Genomic DNA, 22,796 nt, shown 5'->3' with positions numbered 1-22,796 from the left:
TTAAACTCGTGACTTTATGATGCTTAATATGCCTGCAACATGGAATACACAAAATGAAAATTTTCTATTAGAATGATGTTAATCCAACTCAAGCATGAGATTTGTTTTGCACTATTTTACCAACATTATACAAATGTCTCCCTTGCTTCCTGGATGACAAGGGATTAGGGCGCACTTTTAAAGGGCAGCAGAGTGTGATGAACATCTAAAGTAAAGTTGGCATAGTGCTTGTTCTTAGCAAAACCTAGACTTTCAGAAGATACTAAAGACATCTAAAGCATGGACCCGGAAAACAGTGCAGTTGTGATTGTTGGCGTAGCTTTTTACTTGAAACATTCTTTCTTTTAGCTCATGACTGGCAATAGTAGAAAATGGTGTAAAACTGAGAGAGCCCTTTTTATCTTTTTCTTTACTATCTGTGACATTTAACAGTCTTTTGAGTTCATTCACATTTTTTTACAAAATGCTTAGATTTTTTTTAAAGGTAAATTTGTTTTTCTTATACACAATGTCAAACATGCATCATCAGGTGCTTGTTGGGCACAGATGGGGAGACCAGCACCAGCTGCTGGCTGGTGAGTAAGCAGGCCTAAATAACAGGATTAGGAATTGAACTAGAGTAAGGGAATTAACAGTGTAACAATCCCTAGGTGAATAAGTGGGTGGTAGGATGAAACACAGGAGGAGAGAGGGTACTGCGAGCTGAGGACTAGGGACTGAGGGAAGCTAGCTCATGTCCTGACCTATGTCTCTCGCCTGTTCTCACACATTCTGCAGTGAAATCCCTCCACTTGTGAATTCTCACCTTCTGTATTTTGTTTTTGAAAACCCTTTAACAATGGAAAAGCTGGTAGTTTTAAATTCAAGTGCTGGATTATACAAAAATCCACAAATCACCACCTTGGTTTTGCCTGTTCACAAGTTCAAGCAATAATATCCTACTTTAGAAGATGTTTTGAAATGTTGAAACTAGGACAGGTAGTCTGTACTCTTAACACTGAAAAGAAACTTCCTCACGTGCTTGCCAAATAATTCATGACTAATGAATTTACATTTACTGTAATAGGGAAGCTGTTACCCCAGAGTAAGGGGTGTCAACAGGGGCATACTGCTTAAATCCTTAATCAGTTTTGGTGACCTCAGTTAATTGCCAAAAAGGAACCTCTTTTAGGATCTGTGTCCCATGGGTAAAGCTTGAGATAATTTCTGATTTAAGTGAAAAAGAGTGTCTGGTACTAAACTAAATAAGTGGAAAAGGCTTTTTAAAATGGAAAAATGACAGTTCGGACACATTGTGTATCCTCTGTCTTCCAATTTTCAAAAGAAGACATGAAAACTAACATTTCCTAGCATATATCAAAGTTCACAGTGAGAAGCTAGAAGATGAAAATTTATTTCAAGTTTAAGTTATTACCTATTAGCCTTGAACATTCTTTTTCTTTCTTTTTTTTTTTTAAGCTAGGCAATTGGGGTTAAGTGATTTGCCCAGGGTCACACAGCTAGTAAGTGTCAAGTGTCTGAGGCTGGATTTGAACTCAGGTCCTCCTGACTCCAGAGCCGGTGCTCTATCCACTGTGCCACCTAGCTGCCCCGAATATTATTTTTCAAAACCAGTGAGGCTATCATTTGAAAGTAACAGTTAATTGAATATTAATACTGCAAAAGCCAAATAAAACATATTTTGTGCGTTCTCAGTTTTATGTTAGCTGTATTGGAGTAGATGTGAACTTTTTCTTCAGTAGAGTAATAAGGACCTTAAATTGTTGTTGTTGTTGTTGTTGTTGTTTTTAGGCAATGGGGGTTAAGAGACTTGCCCAGGGTCACACAGCTAGTAAGTGTCAAGTGTCTGAGGCTGGATTTGAACTCAGGTACTCCTGAATCCAGGGCCGGTGCTTTAACCACTGCACCATCTAGCTGCCCCCAGGACTTAAAATTTTTAATTCTGCAGGTGAGCTGTCACTTTCTAAAAAGAGGCATATTTTTTTCTAATTGGATACAGGCTAACTATCGGTCTCTGGTAATTTACCAGTTGATTTTAGGTAGTTCCTTGTTTAAAAGTATTCTGCAGAGTAAATTTCAGAGTTCTTGGTCTTTAAGTAGCTGAGGTACTTCCTTACTATTTGATAGGAAAATTTACAGTCTACTTAGTTCTAATCTGACCTGTTGTCAGGTTATTTGCCATTGGAGAGCCATAAGTTTAATAAAATTCTGGAAATAACATAATATATTAAGAATATAATCTTTATCTTAATAATTGATGTTTTAAAGGGTTTATATCTTGACTTGCATGCAGTGACTAAATCTGAGGCCTAAGTGCTAAACCATAACCCAGTCATTGGGACATAAGTTGTTATTCCTCTTTTTGAACTAAAGCATCTAGAGACTTTTAGCTGTGTTTTTCAAGTTGGGAAACATTTATTTTCATCTCTTAAATGCTTTTTTCGATTCAGTGAAAGCATCTATTTTGTGTCAGGCACTAGGCTTATTTTGGTTTGGTTTGTTTTCATTTTGGTTTTTTTCGGGGCAATGGGGGTTAAGTGACTTGCCCAGAGTCACACAGCTAGTAAGTGTCAAGTGTCTGAGGCTGGATTTGAACTCAGGTACTCCTGAATCCAGGACCGGTGCTTTATCCATTGCGCCACCTAGCTGCCCCCACTAGGCTTATTTTGATGCTCAAGTGTCCCAGTAGTAAGGAGTTTGTTGCTCTAGAAAAAATTGAGTAAAGAAGCCAATAGGTAACTATTGGATTATGTAATATGAAGTTTGGCCTTGTGGTGGTCATCTGCATAACTGAAGTTCTGAAGAGAATGAGTCACTTGAGGACTCTAGTTCTCTGCTGCATTATACATTAGAGGGCTTGAGCTTCCCTGGAGCCCAGGGCTGCTTCTAATTGTGCTTTAAATGGATCATTATGCTGTGCAGTGTCCTTCACTGATGGCCACAAACAGACAAGATGCTTTTGAAATTTTTTGATCCATTTGAAAAATCTTTATTGTAATTTCCTTATTGAAGAAAGTGCAGTGGCCAAAGGTAGTTCATGCCAAAGTGGTGTCCACCTATTACACTCCACTGCGGCTACCTCATTATAGGATTTGCCTGAATGGAAGAAGTTTTTTCTTTGAGACTCTCCATTTGGTGTAGAAGCATAACTGATGTGTATGTTCATTGCACATGGGGAGAAGGAAGAGCTAAATTGGCTCACAAAGTCCCTAAAACCAAGAATCAATAGTGAGGACTTAGAAGTGCTTGGGTTTATACTTGTCAGTAAGGAAAACCTCCTGGGAGTAGAAGATTAAGGGTCATTGTAAGCCACCAGCTGTGGTCAGAAAGGGTTATTGGGATTCACTCTGTACATCGTGGTGTAATAGTCAGTCACCTGGGGTCTTGAGAGCTAAAGTCACTGAACAAGCGTCACCAGCCACTACGTGTCAGAAGTAAGGTTTCTGGGCTCCGTGCCTTCTAACGATGATTTCTCTTTCCTTTTTGCCTTCTGATGGCAATTTTGTGGGTATTAGTAACACATTTCTTCCTGACCCAAACTTTAAACACCAGCCTTTTTCATGGGAAAAAACCTTAGGCATATGTCCAAATTTATTATGGTCATCTGGAAAGGAGAATTCACTACAATCTCCTTGGAGATAGTGACCTTTCAGCTTTTACATAGTATAGCTATATTGGTGAAATGAATGTTTTAAACTTAGGGGCACAAATAATGAGCTTGGTCTGGGCTTGGCTGTATATGTTTTTTGTTTTGTTTTTGTTTTTGTTTTTGCAGGGCAATGGGGGGTTATGTGACTTGCCCAGGGTCACACAGCTAGTGTCAAGTGTCTGAGGCCGGATTTGAACTCGGTTACTCCTGACTCCAGGGCCGGTGCTTTATCCACTGGGCCACCTAGCTGCCCCCCACTGCATATGTTTTTGGAGATACCTGCTCCTTCCAAAGATAGAGGATAGAATCATAAAATAAATTGAAGTTTGTATGCTTTGTATGGTGAGCCTTATTGTTAAATGGATGATTTTAATTAAATTCTTTCACCTTATTTTCACAATTTTAGCTAATGATATGGGCACTGGATATTTTATTACTATATGAATGGAGAAAGAACTTGAGTCGTTTTTCAAAACAATTCATAATTATTTCAGGAAACTTATCTTCCTCCTTTTACAGGTAGTGTACTAATGTTCTTTGTTATTGGTTTTTTTTTTCATACTAATGTTCTTTTTTGTTTGTTGTTGAGGCAGTTGGGGTTAAGTGACTTGCCTAGGGTCACACAGCTAGTAAGCTGCCCCACTAATGTTTTTTAAGCATATTTTTACACTTGTAGCAAAAAGAAGGTCCCAGTTATTTTGCAAGTGGACTGGAGTATCCAGTGTCTGGGTTTGCTTCTTCCAGTGAACTAACTTTGATGGCTAAGGGATTACATTTCATAATTTTCCATAAAGCCATGCACAAACGTTTTTGATCTGTTTATGTCCAGGTCAATTTTGGAGAAGGAGGGACCAAGGTCACTTTTTAGAGGCTTGGGTCCAAACTTGGTTGGAGTTGCACCATCAAGGTAAGAAGGAGAAACTATTCATATATTATGATCTTGTTTAAAAATCAAGGTAATATTGCTAAATTTCTTTATTTGTGTGTTGGGAATATATGAATATTTAATTTATAGAAAGTTATTTAATGAATAAAATGTTGGAGCATACTGTGGTTGAAGGAAATGATTAGTGATTATTTTATCTTTAGGTTAAAAGAGTATGCTCTGTTAGACTATGGGACTGTCATAATTTATCTTTTGTAAAACTAATATTTCCTTTTATTGTATGGTTTCATAATCACACACTATTAGATAATAAACCAATAGCATATTAAAAAGTTTATAATATGGGAGTATATGGAGGAAATAAAATATGTATTATTACTGAATCTGAGGGATTAGGTAGTCTCTTTCAAATTTCATGAGTCACTGTAATTGAAATTCATATTCAGTAACACATCAAATGCACATGACATTGTTGGCCTTTTTGAATAGATGAAAACCTGTTGGTAAGCATGAACAATGATGGAAATAGTTTAAGGGAGTCGCATATTTGGAGATTATGTAGGGAATAACATGATCAGTAACAAGAACAGAGCACTCTAGTGATGAAACTCAGAAGTGACAGAAAAAGAGAAGAGATGAAAAGGAAAAAGCAAGAAAGAAGAAGACAATGGTCAGCAAAACGTGGCATGGCTGAATAGGTGATAAAGAACAGAGATATGTCTATGTGGGAAGAGAGTTAGATCAGAATGTTAGACTAGGGGCATTCAGAGTGCCTTACATAACCTCAGTCATCTCTGAAATGATCACTCAAACAATATAGAAGGGTGGTTGATGTATCCAACCTTTAATCGTCAAGAGAAAGACTAAGTTAATTATGATTAACGTACCATAGCCGGAGACAGCCTGGATAGAATGCTGGATTTGGGGGGTCAGAAAAGGTCTGGGTTCAAATCTTGCCTCTGATGCTTATTAAACTGTTATCCTGGGTTAGTCAATGATAACATCTGGCATTTTTATAGCACTTTCGGGTTTACAAGTTCCTTTACACATTGGTAATTCACTTGAGACTCACAACAACCCCATAAGGTATTATTATCCCCATTTTACAGATGAGGAAATTGAGGCTGCTGAGGTCTTGTCCAGGGTCACATAATTAGCAAGTGTCCAAGACAGGATTTGAACCTCAACACTTCCTGATTCCAAGTCCAACATTCTGTGCACTATTCTCCAAACTACCATCAATGCCCTGGGAATTATCTTATCATCTGCACCATGGAAAGTGTTACTACACTAGCAATTCCTTTGACAAATTCCTGGTAGCTAAGGTGTGGAAGTCTGCAGTCTAGCTAAAGAAAGTTTTCCATAAAAAGCTTTTTGGAGAATTGGACAGATAAATAAATCTTCATTTATCTGGTAAATACCCATACAGAGTATTTCTGCTATTTTGAAAACTCATACAGTTCTCTACTCTGCTTGAAGTCACTTAGTCTTGGCATGGAAGAGTGTAAGGCTTTGATCCAGATTAATATTATCCTATCCTGCTTTTTCAGACATTGCATAGAGACTACTGTGTTCTTTAGCTGTTTCTCAGTTTTCTTCTCTCCTAACAGGGCTGTCTACTTTGCCTGTTACTCCAAGGCCAAAGAACAGTTTAATGGCATCTTTGTGCCTAACAGCTATATTGTCCACATTTTCTCCTCTGGTTCTGCAGGTAGGTTATTTGAGTGGCAGCTGAAGTTTGCTCTCTAAAGCATTGGCTTTGCTATATTACCAACTGCTTAAGGTAGCTGGTCATCTTTTATACCTCTTTCTCATGAAAGAAGGCAGTGTGAAACTTTGTGACACTACCTTTAATGGAAGTGGATTTTGTGGCTTTCCTCTGTTCCTTTTAACCTTAAACCCTTGTTTTCTGGGACATACTCTACCTTGCATGTCACTGACCTCCACTGCTTTATAGGTTTCTTTACAAGGCATTTTGTTTTTTGTGTGTATGGTCTTAATCTCTCTGATTAGACTGTAACTTCTCTCTGGGCTTAGATACTTCAGTCTTCCATTTCTTCAGTCGCACCCTGTAACTTCTGCACACCATTGATAAACCTTCACCAACTCAAGTTTTATGTTCTTAATTTTTAAAAATGTTGTTGAATTCTTAAAGTATTTAGCCTTTTGTTTTTATTGTCCTTTTTCTGGAATTGTGATCACTGAGGAAATAAATAGGAAGAATAAACGCTTTTGACAAAGATGTTTTCCCAAAATTCCTTGGAAAAATCTATATACGCATTCTTGATGCAGCTTATGATACGGTGTAGAAGTGGCACAGTAAATAGAGCACTGGCCTTGGAATTTGTCGGGCCAATCTGAATTCAAGGGGCAAGTCACCTGACATCTCAGGTCTAGTTTTCTCCTATAAAATTGGAATAATAACAGCACCTACTTTGCAAGGTAGGAACATTATACCTTTGAGTAATGAGGATGAGAATGAGGAGTACAGCACACCTTGGTAGGTAGGGCCTGAACACCTGACTGTGTGTACTAGGAGGCTGGGAGAGCTGGCTGGTCCTTGGCTCACAGCACAGAGGCTGCCCCAGAAGCTCAGGAGACAGCATGAGAAATGTGTGCAGCGCCACCTGGAGGTTTGGGATATTGCTGCTCTGGGACTAAGCACTGCTGACACTGGGGCATTGTTTAGGATAGTTGAATCATAATGGAACATGAGTGCGAGTTGACCTCAAGTCATTCACCTCTTCCAGAAAGTCTCTCCCAATTCTGAAATTCTGTCAGACCTTTAAAATCAGAAAATAGGACTTCAGCCTATCAGTCATTCAGAGTTGAGAGTAATAACTATGGGTAAATTGTAGCCCCTTCTAGCCACCGGTTTGCATTTATACAATTAAGTAGCTTTTAACAAGCTCTTTGTGGTGTTTAATGATCTCAGTGCCAGGTAACACGATGGAGTGCTGAGCCTGGAGTCAGGAAGACCTGAATTCAATCAGACATTTACTAGCTGTATGACCCTTGGCAAGTCACTCAACTCAGCTCAGTTTACCTCAGTTTCCTTACCTGTAAAATGAGGATAATACTAACAGCAGCTGCCTCCCAGGGTTGCTATAAGGATCAAGAGAGAATATTGGTTAAGTGCTTAGCATAGTGCCTGGCACAGCGCATGTGCTATCTAAGTGCTTGTTCCTTCCCTTTCCCTGACTGAAGTTCTCTGCTTTTTGTCTTTTCAGCTTTTGTCACAAATACCTTAATGAATCCTATATGGATGGTTAAAACCCGGATGCAGTTAGAACGGAAGTAAGTCATTGGATTTTAGAATGTAAGTCTTTTCAGACCCCTGTATATGGATGTTTGCTCTGCATATTGATTGAGAGAGGATTCTTTTTGACCTGTGTTTCTTGGTAACACCCAATAGCTAGATAAAGGCTTGTTTAATCATGATTCAGAGGAAGTCTATCATAAACAAAAACCATTTTCCTTGTACTTAGGTCTGTAACCACTGTGCCCTTCAGAGTACTGCTGGGCCATCACAGTTAATTAAAATTTTGAGGATGGTGTGCATGATGTCTTCCTTATTTCCATTAGGAGTAAGATCCCTAATTGGTTGGTAGCAATCTTTTTGTTAGTCTTGAACATGGTTTTTCCCCGTCCTGACTCCGCTTTTAGAGACTGCTAACCAAGGAGAAAGGAATGCTTCTCTTCCTCAGTACCCCTCAGTACCACGGTTGGTCTAAAGCAGTGTCTGCTTCCTTGATCTGAAGGGATTTCTTCTTTGCCTAATCAGCAGTCCCTCCTGGGCTGGGACTGTCTGGTTTTGTTTTTGTATCTCTGCGCCTTTGGCACAGTGATTTGTACCTAGTAGGTCCTTAATGAAGCCTTTTTGATTGAATGAATGAATGAATGAAATTGGAAATAAAACTCTACACAGAAAATGCCAACATCAGTGAATTTCATCCATCCCGTAAACCTCCAAATGTAATTGCACAGTAATTTGTTAAAATAATGTTCCCCAAAGTCTTATTTTGTTTTATGACTGGGTTTTATATCAGAAACTGATGTTTCAGAATTTGTATTATTGCATTTCTTCTGAATGTGTTAATTTGGCTAATCTTTTTCTTTTGTTTCATACATTTTAAGTCTATGTAACATGGGAGATCGTAGTCTTGGCACAATTCTTTTTTTGTTTAGGTAGTGTAAAAAGTTAAGATGTCATGACAGTGCAGCCTAGAGGGTTAGTATACCAGTCTTGTTTAGTGCCACCTGTTTTCAAGGTGGCATATAGGGAGCTCCTGGTATTTGATTTGTTTGTCTGGAAAATTAGGGTTTAAGGGCACAAGGAGAAAAGTATGATTTTTTTTCTTCTGAGCTGAGCTTTGAAGATGGTAAGCAGGGGTCGCAAAATGTATTATCACTGTCAATCCTAATCACACATAAAGGTTGGTTATTGGATCTTCAGTCTGGTTTTCTAAGTTGGTGATTTGGTATAGTGCTAAGAGTTAAAACTAGAATGTATGTTCATTGCTCTTTTGACTTTCCTTTTGTAGAGTAAGGGGCTCCAAACAGATGAACACTGTCCAGTGTGCGCGTTATGTTTACCAGACAGAAGGTATTCGTGGATTCTACCGAGGATTAACTGCCTCATATGCTGGCATTTCTGAGACCATAATCTGTTTTGCTATTTATGAAAGCTTAAAGAAATGGCTAAAAGAGGTCCCATTAACCCCTTCTGCAAACGGAACGGAGAGAAGCAGAAACTCCACCAACTTTTTTGGACTTATGGCTGCTGCTGCTCTTTCCAAGGGGTGCGCCTCCTGTATCGCTTATCCACATGGTATGTCGTAATAACTAACAGGTGCTAGGTCCTGTGTCTGTGGTCTCCATCCCCCTTCTCCTGCACTGTTGGGGAGTTTGCAAGGCAGAGGCAGTAATTAAGGTGGCTTTAGATCTCTTCAGAATTTTTTATTTCATAAATATGACCGTAGCTTTCTATTTCAGATGGACCACTATATATCTATACACAGTAATAGGATTATGTAGTGAGCATAGATAAATAAGGTCTATGGAAATTTACCTTCCTGCCTGGTCCTTGTGTATAGCTGGTCATCCTGTGTTTTTAATAAGCATCATTTTGTTTCTACTAAGAAACAGGGGAATCCTGCACTTGTGAACAGGCCATTATTCAATTCAATAAATGTTGATTAAGAGCCTACAATGTTCCAGGCCCTGAAACACCGGGGATACAACTAATAAAAAGACAGTCCCTACCCTCAAGGAGCTTACAGTCTAAAGGAGGCAAGAAAGGGGGGGGGTAAGGGAGTGCATAGGACACTGGGGAGGTCCCATCTTGGAGGCAAGTTCTGTGGAGTCGAAACTAGGTAGAGCAGCAGATGCAAAGTGCAGTGAGCTGAGTCCAGTTTCTGCCCTCTATGAAAGAAGGCATTGCGAGGAGTTTGGTACTGAGCCCTGGGGAGGGGAGAAGGGAGGAGGTGGGAGGTGGTAGCCAGGCTGGAGTAGCTCCTTGATGGAAAGATTAGAGGTGATGAGTTTATCCTGGGAGGGGCAGCAGATGCAGAGTGGAGTGAATCCTCACAGGAAATGCTAGTGTGATGTAGAGGCTGGGAGTCCTGACTTCTGGGCTTTCCATCCCAAGCACTTATTGGGGGAGTCGGATGAGTAGGGCACAAGCCAAAGGGAGTCCCTTCCCTCAGGGAGCTTGGACATCCTAATTGGGGGTACAACACGTGAGTAAAGGAGAGTGTACAAGTTCGGGAGAGGGGTGGTAGCCTTTGGCTTTTCCCCAGTCGTGTTTGTTTTTATTACTTGGTGTTTTTTTTAATTTTTTTAGTGAGGCAGTTGGGGTTAAGTGACTTGCCCAGGGTCACACAGCTAGTAAATGTTAAGTGTCTGAGGCCGGATTTGAACTCAGGTACTCCTGACTCCAGGGCCGGTGCTCTATCCACTTCGCCACCTAGCTGCCCTGTTTTTATTACTTGGACATCTCTTCATGGGCACTGACACTGATGTTGTATTTCCCTCCTTGCAGAAGTGATAAGGACCCGACTTCGAGAGGAGGGCACCAAGTATAAGGCCTTTGTTCAGACAGCCCGCCTGATAGCAAGAGAGGAAGGCTACCTGGCTTTCTACAGAGGACTCTTTGCCCAGCTCATCCGGCAGATCCCAAATACTGCAATTGTGTTGTCCACCTACGAGCTGATTGTGTACTTACTAGAAGACCATACCAAGTGACAGGCCAAGTGATGGTCGCTAGAAGAATATAACTGGAGAACTGCCGGGCAGTTTCTCCATTGATATTTAGACTGTTTAAGAGAATGATGCAGGAATGGATGGCTGAAACACCTGGCTCTTATCCCCTGCTGGACTTTTCCTTTTGGATTCATGCTTTCTGGAAGGTTTTAATTCATTAACGTTCATAGTTAATTACAATTTTTTTAACTTAAGAATTCAGAATTAAGCAGCTGCTCAATTAAATCATGCTATTTAATTTAAGTATAAATTTTTGTTTGCGTCCTTTCTTGTCACATCAGGCATTAATTTATTTATTTTACTTAAAAAATGTGCTCCAGAAGGAGAGCTGATTTGTAATCTGCCCAGATTTCACCCTGCTGGTGTCAGTCAAACGTCAGTGTTGAAGAGCGTGTGGACCAGAACAGATGGGGTCTGGTTTTTCCTTGTACTTATGTTTGATTTTTTTCATGCTGCTTATAACCCAGGCTTTCAGACTGCTGAGATCAGCAAAAATATCCAGCTGTCTAAAAGAGAACTGGTTTAGATTGTAAAATTATGTTTATAGCCTTGCAACCCCATCCCATCCTCACTTCAGCAAAAGCATGAGCCTGCCCCTTAAAGCCCATGGGCACACCTCACCCCCACAGACTTGCCAAAAATAATTTTAGAAGCAAGTTTGGTCTGAGACCACATGCCAACAAGACCACAGCCTCTTGAGGTTGGCTTTGAATGTATAGACAGTCTGGTTTTCTAACCATTCTACAGGACAAAGGCATTTCCTCCCACTGAGGCATTTTTGTGGAGTCCTAGAAATTGTTTAAGATGGCTTGGGAAATGGGTGGAAAACTAACTGCTAGTAATGAGAGCTTCAGAAAAGGGCACACTAGTTTTACTTCCTTATACATGTGCTGTTTCAATGTAATAAATAAAAGCAATCGAATTTGCTTCAACTATGAGAGGTCAGTCGTGTCAAAATTAAGTCATCTCATCGTACTGGTAACTAGGATTTTAACGTTTTGTTCTTTAAGGCGGTTTTCAACTTGAACGATTCGCTGCCAGGCCTGATCATGAGAGTTTTCAGCAGATTGCATTAAAAAGGCCCCTTTTTCTCCTGGACTGGTCAGTGGGCTTTCTCAAACCTGCTTCCAACCACTGTGACTGAAGAACTCTCTTCAACTGGGAAAGCTAGAAATGAACAATAAACGGCGGCCCCTCCCTCGCGGGGGAGGGGCAGGCGTGCTGGGGTCCTGTCTGCCCGGCCTTAGAAAGGGTGCATTAGAGGGGTCGTTTATTTCACTGAATGCCAACATAGGGTCCCCTGGACGGGGTGGGGAGGACCGTTTATGCCCACGGGCCGGGTTCCTCAGAATTAGGGCGGACCTCTCCAGGCACCGCTTGTTTCCCGATAAGAACCCTCGTGCGCTTTACTAAAGGGGCGAGCAGGCGGATGGTGCCCCAGGAAGGACGCGATGCCCAAGGCGTGCGGCCCCGCGGGCTGTGGGCGCTCCACATGGGGGCCCCCCCACAGCCGGGATGGGTGTGCCGGAGAGGCTGCACTGGCCGGCCAGAGCCCCGTACGCGAATAAAGAGCGCCAGCCTCTGACTGCCGCGGAAACCCCGGGGGGCGGGGGGAGGGGGTGGCAAGTCCAGCCCCCGCCCTTCGAGTAGGAGTGTTCGCATGTGCGCCCCCTCCTTTCTCCCGCCCCAATGGGTCGGGGAGGGGGGGAGCCCACGTCAGTCGTGGCTCCTGTGAGCCGGCCTCCACCGGGCGTGGGCGCTGCTCCCGGGAGCAGGTGTAAGCCTGGCGGGGAAGTCTCCTAGGCCAGGCCGCGGCGGCGGGCCCTGGGGTGGGGGAGAGGCTGCCTAGCGTCCCGAATCTCGGCGCACGGGATCCCGAAGCCGTCCCGGGCCGACGCCGGGAGGACGAGGGGGCGGGCCCTACGGCAGCCATTAGCGGCCCGGCCTCCCAGGGCCCGCCCCCACTGGACCCGCCGCTCTGATTGGCTGCGCGGCGGGAGCGCGCCCGTGTCGCGGAGCGGGGCGGTCCGGCGCTGCTTACAAAACGAGGCGGAGAAGGTCACGGCGGAAGGCGCGCGCGGCGCCGGCACGTCCGTGTAGCGAGCGAGCGAGCGAGCGAGCGGCTCCTGGCGTTGCACCGCCGCCCCTTCGCGCCGGGACTACGCCGCTTTGTCTGCCCGGGCCTCCCCGAGCCGACCCGGCTGCGCTGTGCGGCTCGGCCCTGCCTGGCGCGGGCTGCGGCGGGAGGAGTGGCCATGGAGGCCGTGAGCGCGCTGCTGGCCGGCTGCCCCACGGGCGGCCTGGCCGGCGGCCTCGGGGTCACCGTGTGCGCCGCCGCCGGCGTGCTGCTCTACAGGATCGCGCGCAAGTGAGTTTCCCGCGTGTTCGCCCCGCCCCGCGCCTTCCTCCGCGCTCCTTCCCGTTCTGGGATCCTGCCCGGGCGAAGGGGGCACCCTCGCCTGTGACTCCTCCGCCCCAGAGCTGGAGACGTCCGGGGCCGCGGGGGCTGCCGGGAAGAAACCCGGGACTCGAACCCAGGGCCTTCGAGGCGGACGTAGCCCCTGCTGTGGGACCGGCCCCAGTTCACGTCCGCGTTAAAGTTCCCCGCAGCCCCCGCGGTGAAGGGAGGGGCAGGGTCGTGGCTCCGGATACGGTGGGAGGTGGGAGCGTGCGTTCGTGCCCAGCCTTCCGTGATCTCGCTGGGGGTTTTCCGGCAGAGACTGGAGCGGTCTGCCCATTTCCCTCTAGATCTTGTTTTATAGACGAGGAAACTGAGGCAAGCCTGGTGGTCACCCAGACCACTCCGCGCACGCCCCTCCCCGCGTCACCCCCTGTTCGCCCCTGGGCTCCGGACGGAGGGGTGGGGAAACTGAGGCCGCCAAACTGAAGCCGTAGCCTCGGGGTCACACCCAGCCCAGTTTGGTGGGCAATGGAGCTCCAGGGCGGGCCGTCTGGGGAGGGGGCTGCTCACCTTTCCCACCCACCACTCGTTAACTGGGCCTGCCGCCCGCTCCTCCATCTCCCATCTCCAGGCCTTTCCCCTAGCTGTGCCCCCCGCCTGGAATGCCTGCCATCCCGCGGCCCCTGGGCTCCCTGCTAGGCTGTTCCAGGAGGCTTTGCCCCATCTTCCTTATGCCCCTGCCCGCCTTCTATCGATTGTCCCCAGAATATGCTTCCCACTTAGAGAAGTGCCTTGCACATAGTCCGGCTCACCCAGTGCTTCTGGATTGAAGGAGGGATACGGTTCTCTACATTAGGGCTAGGTATTCTCTCTGGGCAGAGGCAGAGGGAGCAGTGCTAGACTTGGAGCCCCAAGACCTGGATTCAAATCTCAGCTCTGACGTTTACCACCTTGAGCTTGGGCTAGAACCTCCCCCACCTCCTCTGTAAAAGGAGGTTGGTATTCACTGCAAACAGAAAAGGGGGCCACTAATCCATACAAAAAGACCCTTTGGGATGCGTTTTGACTCGGTTTTAGAATGTGGTGTTAGCATGTTTCAGTGTATTTTTGTTTGTTTTGTGAACTTTCCCAATTATATATTTTTGGTTTTGCTTTTTGTCTTGTTTTGGGTTTTTTGGTGAGGCAATTGGGGATAAGTGACTTGCCCAGGGTCACACAGCGAGTGTTAAGTGTCTGAGGCGGGATTTGAACTCAGGTCCTCCAGACTCCAGGGCCGGTGCTCTATCCACTGTGCCACCTAGCTGCCCGCCCCCCCCCCCCCCATTATATTTTAATCGGGCTCTGGAGGCTCTCCTGAACATTCGTTCCTCTGGATGGGATGGCCTTGCCTCAGATGTCCCTTCTAGCCTTAACTCACCAGTTCCCATTTCCAGATGAAAAAACGGATGCTCACTAGGTAGAGAGCGCCTGAGATGGGATGTAGACCCAGGTTTCCTTCCTCTGTGGTTGTTTGCTGAGACCTTCCCCGCTCCTCCTGTGTACCTTCTGTATCCTCCTCCTCCCCCATTCCAGTCTTCCCTACCTGCTCTGTTTTTGCCTTTCTGTGTACCCCAGCACTGAGCACATAGTAGGTGCTTAATAGATAGAGACCAACTGACTGTGCTTGCTTCTGAACTGTAACACCTATGATACCTAGCTCCCAGCATTGCTGGGAGGGTTAAATGAGATAATTACATATGAAGTGCTCTTCACACTTTCAAAGTGCTGTGTAACTGTCAGTCATCATCAGCATTCATAAAGCAGGTGTGATTCATCCTGGGGGAAGCTGAGAACGAACCTTCCTTCCCCCAGGCCATACATTCACTGGGACCACAGTGGGACTACCAGATCCTGCTCCATCCCTAGCCGAGAAGCCCCAGGGCGTTTGGGGGCTGCTGGAAATCTGAGGCTGTCCTTCAGCTTGATTATTCATTTGGCCGTCCCCCTTGTCTTCTCCCAGAGGGCTCCAGTCCCTCCTAGGGAGAGAGGAGGAGACCCTAAGATGTTTGCAGTACAGACAAGGAAGCCCCCGGCCAGGTGACCCACTGAAGCCCAGAGGGCACACTCTTGTGCTCTTTGTTTCAGCAGTGCCCAAGGGGAGCCCCTAAGTCAGTTGCTTCTCTCTGATCCTTCTGCAGACCCCTGGGAAATGGATAGAGAGCCAGGAGATTTTGGCTGAGACTAGGGGAGGGAGAAGGGTTGAGGCCTGGGGGCAGTCATAGAAAAGTCAGAGCTGGGAAGGGGGGGGGTGTGTCTTGTGGGAGCAGCAGCCAGAGGCCGTTGTCATTGGACTGGAAATCCATTGGAAAAGGACTTGGATGTCAGAAGCAGGGCAGGCTGGGAGGGTGTCCCAGGGGACTTCACATTGATTGCCCGTGGGGGCGTGACAGCTACGGGGAGGGGAGACTCAGTCCTGGGTCATATACTGGCTGGGTGACCCAGGTGCAGATGCTCAGTCACTTCTGTGAGCTTCATTTTCCTTCCCTGTAACACCTGCCTCACAGGGTTGCGTTGGGAGGCCCCGGTAAGAGCCTGGGATCACTGCTCTGGACCTCTGGATCTGTCCATTGAAGTTCTCTTTTTAGAGACCCAGAAATGAAGTCATTTGCTCAGCATCACACAGTAAAGCTGTTTGATAAATCTTTGTGGACTTGAGCAGTCTGCTCTGAGGCTCCGAGTCCTGTGCTTTGTTGAGGTTTTCCCCTCTTGTTCAGATTCTTCTTTCACAACGTGACTAATGCAGAAATATGTTTAATGGGATCGTACATATATAACCTCTATCGGATTGCTTTCTGTCTTGGGGAGGGAAGGGAGGGAAGGAGAAAAATTTGGAACTCAAAATCTTATGAAACCAAATGTTGAAAACTATCTCTACGTGTAACTGAAAAAAATAAAACTGTTAAGATTGGGGAAAAAAAAAGAATGAAGGAAAAGTGGGGGTGGGGGAGAAGTGGCAACCTGCAGGGCAGGGAGGTTTCCCATCTGGGAAGTCTGGGTTCTTCTGTATGACCTTGACTGTAAGTTGCTTAAAACTCTGGGCCTCCATCTCGCCCTGTGTAAAATGAGGGGGGTGGGCTAGATGGCTTGTGCGAGGTCCCTTCTAGCTTTGAATTTTGGGGTCTGGGTTTTCTCGTCCTCCTGGGAAGCTAGAAGCTGCCCCGTATGGAAGGTCTCCTGCTTAGGGGCTCTCCCCCCTCTGGAGACCTGGTCTGATCCCTTCAGGCCCGTGGAGGGGAAGGCCAGCCAAGTCTTAGGCATCATGGGGGTGATCCCTGTGCCCAGTGTAATAGTAGAATGTAAGTTCTTAGATGCAGTCTGCTCTGTTACCATCTCCTGCTCCCCTGACCCTGTATCAAGCATACAGTAGGTGTTTAATAGATATGTCTTGTTCCAGGAGCTCCTTCCTGGAGGGGAAGGGGAAAGGGAAAGTAAGCATTTTGTGCTTCCTGCCTCTCCCCCTTTTCTATTAAGGATGTGCAGGTGGCCTTCCCCTCACTCTGGGATGGATGAAATCAACAGACACTAACAAATATTTACTCAAGGAATTTGCTGGTCCAGTTAGGGCAAAAAGGCACCAACCACCAACACTCTAGGGCCCCTCAGTGGGGTCTGAGAGAACAAGTTGGTTCCTGGCTCCAGGGATCAGGGAAGGCTTCCCGGAGGAGGGGTTTCCTGAGTTGGCTTTGAAACCTGTGAGAATGCCATGTCTTTGCCCTGGCTGTGCCCTGTGCCAGGAATGCCCTCCTTCCTTTCCTGCCTCTTAGAATCCCTAGATTCCCTTTAAAGCTCAGCGCAAGTGTTACCTCTTCCTTGAAGCCTTCTTGATTTCCTCCCTGTCCTCCAGATGCTATTGCTTCCCTACCCAGATCACCTCCCTTGTATTTGTTTGGCTAAGTGGCGCGGTGGAGAGGGTGCTGGGCCTGGCATCAGGGAGATGAGTTCATATCTGGCCTCGGACACTTAGCCTAGGAAAGTCACTTCACCCTGTCTGCCTCAGTTTCCTCCTCTGTAAAATGGGTTGGGAAGGAAATGGAAAACCTCTCTGGGATCTCTGCCAAGAAAACCCCAAATGGGGTCACAAAGAGCTGAACACGACTGAACTATGGACCTATCTCCTCATGCATGCATATATACACATGCACATATACATGTGTGCACATGTATATGTCTGTCCTATCTCCATGTGTGCATATACACAGGCACACGCACACATGTGCACATGTATATGTCTGTCCTATCTCCCTGCATGCACACACACAGGCACACACATGTGCACATGCATATGTCTACCCTATCTCCACGCATGCATACACACAGGCACATGCACAATGTGTACATGTACATACCTGTCTTATCTCCATGTGTGCATACACAAGCACATACACATACACATGTGTGCGCATGTATAGGTCCCATCTCCATGTGCGCGCACACACATGTGCACATGCATATACCTGTCCCATCTCCATGCGTGCACACACAGGCAATGCACATACACATGTGTGCGCATGTATACATCCTATCTCCATGTGTGCATAGATATATGCACATGTACAAACACATATGTGTGTGTGTTATGTTGCTCTCCCCTTGAGGGCAGGAACTGGTTTTCCTTCCTGCTTTTTCTTTGCCCCCTGGCCTCTCATAAATGTTGGCTGAATATATTGAGAACAGGAATGAGGAGGGGGCATAGGAGCAAAGTATGGCGGTGTGACCATCCCAGGCTATGGGGTTTTCTCTTGGAAGGGGCTGTTGTCGTTTACTGGCTTTGCCCCAGGGATCTGGAGAGCAGTTGCAAGGTGGAATGAGAGCGGAGAAGTGGACCTGTGCCCAGTTGTAGGGGACCTCGAGTGCCAAGAAGAGTGGACTTTCCTTGGGAGAAGAAGTTTGGGCAGGGCAGTGTTGCAGCCCAGACCACACCAGAATCCCTGAAGCTCCTGCTTGGGCCAGCCCCTGAAGGCTGGCTGGGGCTCTCTCAGGGCGGGAGGCTCTGAGCTTGTCTGGGTGAAGCCTGGGCATCTGCCCAGGGCTCTTCAGAGTTCCCAGCCTCAAAGGCAGAGGGCATCTGGGCGGGCATTCCTCCAGCTCGGACCTAGCCAACAAATGATGTTCCAGGCTGGGCTCCAGGAGGGGGGGAGCCCAGCCCCTCCCCAGGCCACTGATGAATTTTTGGGAAGGTTTTCCCTCCTGGGAATCCTCCCTCTTGGCCACTTCTCCCCTCTGAGGCCAAGCAGAGCAAGGCTGGCCCCCCCACACTGGCGCTGCACCCTGTCTTCCCCAGGCTAAATGTCCCCAAGCTTGTTCACTTCCTCTTGGTCGGCTCCCACTTTTCTTTGTCCTTCCTAAGTTGTGGTGACCAGAGCTGAGCCCGCTCTTACAGATGGGGTCAGACCAGGCAGAGGGCAAAGGGCGTCGGGCACTGTTTGGGTGTCCTTCACCTCAGCCTGACCTTGCGGGCTGTGGCACCCCGCCCCCTCCCCAATGCATGTCCGCTCACCTCTTCACCTGAACTGCCTCTGATAACCTCTATCTTGTTTTCAAGCCAAGTGTGAGACTTGGCACTGCTCCTTATTTAGCTGCATTTTGGTCTGTTCAGATCCTTCTGGATCCTGATTCAGTCACCCAGGGTCGACTGGGCCTACCAGCTCTGTGCTATTGGCAAATGTGCTGAGCCAGACGCTGTGGGAGCAGAGACCTCAGGGGACAGGTGGGCCAGGGGCTTGGCACTGAGCTTAGGGCTCAGAACTCGGCCCCCAGATGATAGACTTGAAGCGGGAAGGCATTTGAGAAGGGGGAGGGAATATCCCCGACCTTTTGTAGTCAGCATCTTGGAGGGCATTGCCCCCATTTCCTCCCATGGCCCCTCATTGCTGAGTTCCAAGTTGGCATTACTCTGGCCTCCTGACAAGTGGCTGCTGATGCTGAGCTCAGCCCTGGCCGGGATTACAAGCCCAGTGATCTGAGAGCTTGAAAGCATCTTCGAAGGCATCCAGGCCAAGCCTCCTATTCTACCGAAGGGGGAAACCAAGGCTCGGAGGTTCTGGTCAGGGTCATGCTGGCAGAGCCAGGGCCTCTGACCCCAAAGCCAGTTTTCTTTCCAAGGACACGACAGGTGCTGGGCTTGACTGCAGGATGGCCCCTTTCCTCAGCTTCCTTGTGGAAGACTAGAGTCACTGGTTAGAACAGCTAGGTGGCACAGTGGATAAAGCACTGGTCCTGGATTCAGGAGGATCTGAATTTCAAATCCAGTCTCAGACACTTGACACTTAGTAGCTGTGTGACCTTGGGCAAGTCACTTAACCTTCATTGTCCCACAAAAACAAAACAAAACACACAAAAAAGAAATTTGTTTTCATTGGACATTCCTCCTTAAGGCACTCAGATAGGACAGTGGTTAGGGAAACTCGGAGTCCAGGAGACCTTGTTTAAATGCTGCCTCGTCTATCAGCTGGGGGACCCTGGGCAGCCACTTGTCACCAGCCTCTGTTTCCTCACTAAGAAATGGGGCTGATAGTGGCAGAACAGGCCTATTGTGAGGATCCGCTAACGTGACACACAGGAAGAGATGTCTGCGTCAGAGGGTTCTGTGAGTGCCGGGCACCCTTCTGGGGAGGCCACACCTGGGCCTTGTGTGGTTCAGCTGTGTGACAGGAAAGTGAGAGGGCCCTGTTGTCCTTGCGGCCCCTCCTCACTGCATGTTTGCTCTGGGCCTCTTGTCCCTCCTTGGAAGAAGCCCTAAGCGCTGCCCCGAGGGGAGGCAGAGTTGGAGGCTCCGAGGTGCAGAGGGCCTCTGGCTGTCTGGTGTGTTGGCAGAGAGGCCTGTGCCTTCTGGCCTGGAAGTGCCCAAACATTAGAAAGGACTGCCATCCACCTGTCTCCTGAGGATTGCTTTCTGGAGAGCAGGTTCGTTCTCTCCCTCTCTCTCTCTCTCTCACACACTCACACACACTCACTCTGACACACTTGCACACACTCGCACGCACGCCCTTCCCTTGCGTCTGTTCCCGGCTGTTCACATCCAGGCTGTGCATCATTTGGTGAAGTTTGGATCCGCCTCTGTAGCGCCCAGTCAGGAGGGGAGGAGCCGAAGCTCAGGACCGGGGAGCCCGCGGTGCCCTGCAGAAGTAATAGACGAAGAGGCCTGGCTGGATGTCTCAGGCTGAGGGGAGACAGGAGGGCCCCAGGCCAGTGCTGCCCACTCATCCGTCATCGGCTCTCAGGGGAGTTCTCTGAGCTTTTCTCCTCTGCCCTCTTGGCTGGCCAGATTGGGGTTTTTTCCTGCTGGTGGTGAGTGGGGGGGAGGGGGGGACGGACATGGAGGTGCTTTGGGAAGAGGGAGGAACCGGCTGTGGAATGTTCCTTTCTGTGCAGTGGTGACGAGGTGGTGTTCTTGGGTTGGGGAGGGTGAAGGACAGAGAGGAGGCAGGTCACTGCTGAGTCCCTGCTGTGTGCCAAGGCCTGTCTTCAGGGAATTTCTCATCTCACTAGAGATTCAGGAGGAAGTAGCGATGCTGAGTGAGGGATGGCCTCACGCACAGTGATCATCCTGAAGGGAAGGAAGGAGCATTTATAGAGCACCTACTATATGCCGGGCACTGGATCCTCAGCACAACTCTGGGAGGGAGATGCTGTCAGGCCACAGTGTCGGGAGCACTGGTCTTAGAGTTAGGAACATCTGGGTTCAGATTTGGCTTCGGACTGGATGTGACCCTGGGCAAGTCACTTCACCTCTGCCTCAGTTTCCCCATCTGTAAAATGGGGATAATGACAGCACTCTTACCTTCTAGGTCTGTGCTGGGTGCTGGTGCCCCTTTTAAGGAATTTACTCTGGGATTACGGCCGTTCTGTCAGGACAGGAGAATACTCAGCCTCCCCTGCGTGGCCTCCTACTGGAGGCACAGGCCTGCTTTCCACCCAGCCCTTATGATCCCCCCTCCCTGAATCACTTCTATTTGCTTCTTTCATATTTTAAACATTTTGTTCTGAACTTTAAACACCCAACGAAAGCAGTGTTTTCATCTCCACGGTGAGACAAAAAGTGTGGTCCATGGAATGGTAATCCTTAGTGCTGAAGTGTGTAATAAGGCCGGCCTGTGACTTTCAAAGCTGTCTTGCTCATCTGGGATGCCTGTGTTTGGCATTTTCTCATCTGTCTGTTGGCTGGATCTCCCCACTAGGTGGGGAGATCCCCAGGGCAGCACTGTTACATGTCATCTAAGCAGCCGGTGGCTCTGAGGGGAAGTGGATCAGAGGCAGACAGACCTAGGTCAAGTGCTGCTCTGACCCTGAGTCTAGGCCTCAGCACCTCTGCAAGATGATAAGCTTCAGAGGAGGCACTAATCTGCATTGGGAGGGCAGTTTCCTTCCTGGGATTCACTGCACAGATAAAAAATATTGGTCTGCAACCCCCCCCCAAAACAAACAAACAAATAAAACCCAAAACACCCACCTGTAGAAAGGGGAAAATCGGGAGAGGGTGCCGATGGTTTGGTAGTGTGGGTTGTCTTTGACAGAATCCATTTAATACACATCTCTGGCTGATGTGGGACTCCTGACCCACAAGGATCAGTCAGAATTTATTGTTGTTCAGTTATTTCAGTCACGTCAGACTCCTTGTGACCCCGTTTGGGGCTTTCTTGGCAGAGAGTGGTTTGCCATTTCCTTCTCCAGCTCATTTTGCAGATGGGGAAACTGAGGCAGACAGGGTTAAGTGACTTGCCCAAGGTCACAGAGCTACAGTAAGTGTCTGAGGTCAGATTTGAACTCAGGAGGAGTGTTCCTGACTCTGGGCCTGACATTGTGCGCTGTGGTGCCCCCAAGCTGCCCTCAGTGTCTCTGTGTTTAGAATGCTTACAGTGTCTTGCAGAGTGGATAGAGCGCTGGGCTTCCTGTGTTCAAACCATACTTCAGGTTTCTTAGCTGTGGAAATGTGTGGGCAAGTTATTTCATGTCTGTGGGCCTCACTGCCCTCATCTGTCAAATGGCCTTGAAGGCCATCCCTTCTGCCTCTAAATCTGATCCTACGACAGCGGGCCCAGCGGGTCACTCTTGTCCTCTTTCTCCAAATAAGCAGCGAGGTAGAACCGTGGGTAGAGCTCTGGGCTTGGAGTGGAGATCAGAGTGCAGATGTGGCCTGGGACTGGCTTTGCCACCTCCCCTCCGCCTGCCTCAGTTTCCTCCCATCTGAAAATAGGGACAATACATTACTAGCAGCTGCTCACAAATGAGAGAATATTTCTAGAAAGCCCTTGCACAGAGGAGCTGCCTAGATGTGCGTTCCTTCCCAGCCCCCAAGGCAGAGCTGCCTCACTCTGCCTTTTGTCCTCCCAACTTTAGCCTTGGGGCAGACACTGAGGCTGAGGGCAGTGGGCTTTGGTGGTCTTCCAGGAGCATTGGGCCAGCCTGTCTTCCTCCTGCCCACCTAAGAGGCTGAGCCTGGGATCAGTGATTAAGCACCCACTGTGTGCCTGGGAGGGGAGGGTGGGAGGGAGCAGACACTTGCTTTGTCTGGACAGCTCAGAATTCCTTGGGCCAGAGGGGTTTTCAGGCCGTATCTG

At 47.5% G+C, this 22,796-nt stretch overlaps 2 protein-coding genes across 3 annotated transcripts in view; both read left to right on the top strand.

Annotated features, from left to right (window-relative positions):
- Positions 1-11,049, top strand: part of SLC25A33 (solute carrier family 25 member 33) — a 33,658-nt gene extending 22,609 nt beyond the window's left edge. The window contains exons 2-7 of one of the 2 annotated variants that reach the window (XM_043997991.1): positions 4,056-4,168; positions 4,479-4,556; positions 6,146-6,246; positions 7,766-7,832; positions 9,080-9,366; positions 10,579-11,049. In XM_043997991.1, coding sequence (XP_043853926.1) covers positions 4,059-4,168; positions 4,479-4,556; positions 6,146-6,246; positions 7,766-7,832; positions 9,080-9,366; positions 10,579-10,781 — 846 coding nt within the window. In that variant the 5' untranslated portion in view covers positions 4,056-4,058 and the 3' untranslated portion in view covers positions 10,782-11,049. The remainder of the gene's footprint in view (positions 1-4,055; positions 4,169-4,478; positions 4,557-6,145; positions 6,247-7,765; positions 7,833-9,079; positions 9,367-10,578) is intronic. The other variant, XM_043997990.1, reaches the window with a different exon arrangement.
- A 1,849-nt stretch (positions 11,050-12,898) lies between these two features.
- Positions 12,899-22,796, top strand: part of TMEM201 (transmembrane protein 201) — a 44,227-nt gene continuing 34,329 nt past the window's right edge. The window contains exon 1 of the mRNA XM_043994840.1: positions 12,899-13,167. Within this exon, the coding sequence (XP_043850775.1) occupies positions 13,055-13,167 (113 nt within the window). The 5' untranslated portion in view covers positions 12,899-13,054. The remainder of the gene's footprint in view (positions 13,168-22,796) is intronic.

The sequence above is a fragment of the Dromiciops gliroides genome, chromosome 3 (assembly GCF_019393635.1).
Source record: "Dromiciops gliroides isolate mDroGli1 chromosome 3, mDroGli1.pri, whole genome shotgun sequence".
In the NCBI taxonomy this organism is placed as follows: Eukaryota; Metazoa; Chordata; class Mammalia; order Microbiotheria; family Microbiotheriidae; genus Dromiciops; species Dromiciops gliroides.
Note: the sequence above shows the minus strand (reverse complement) of the source record. Positions and strands in the feature narration are given on the sequence as shown.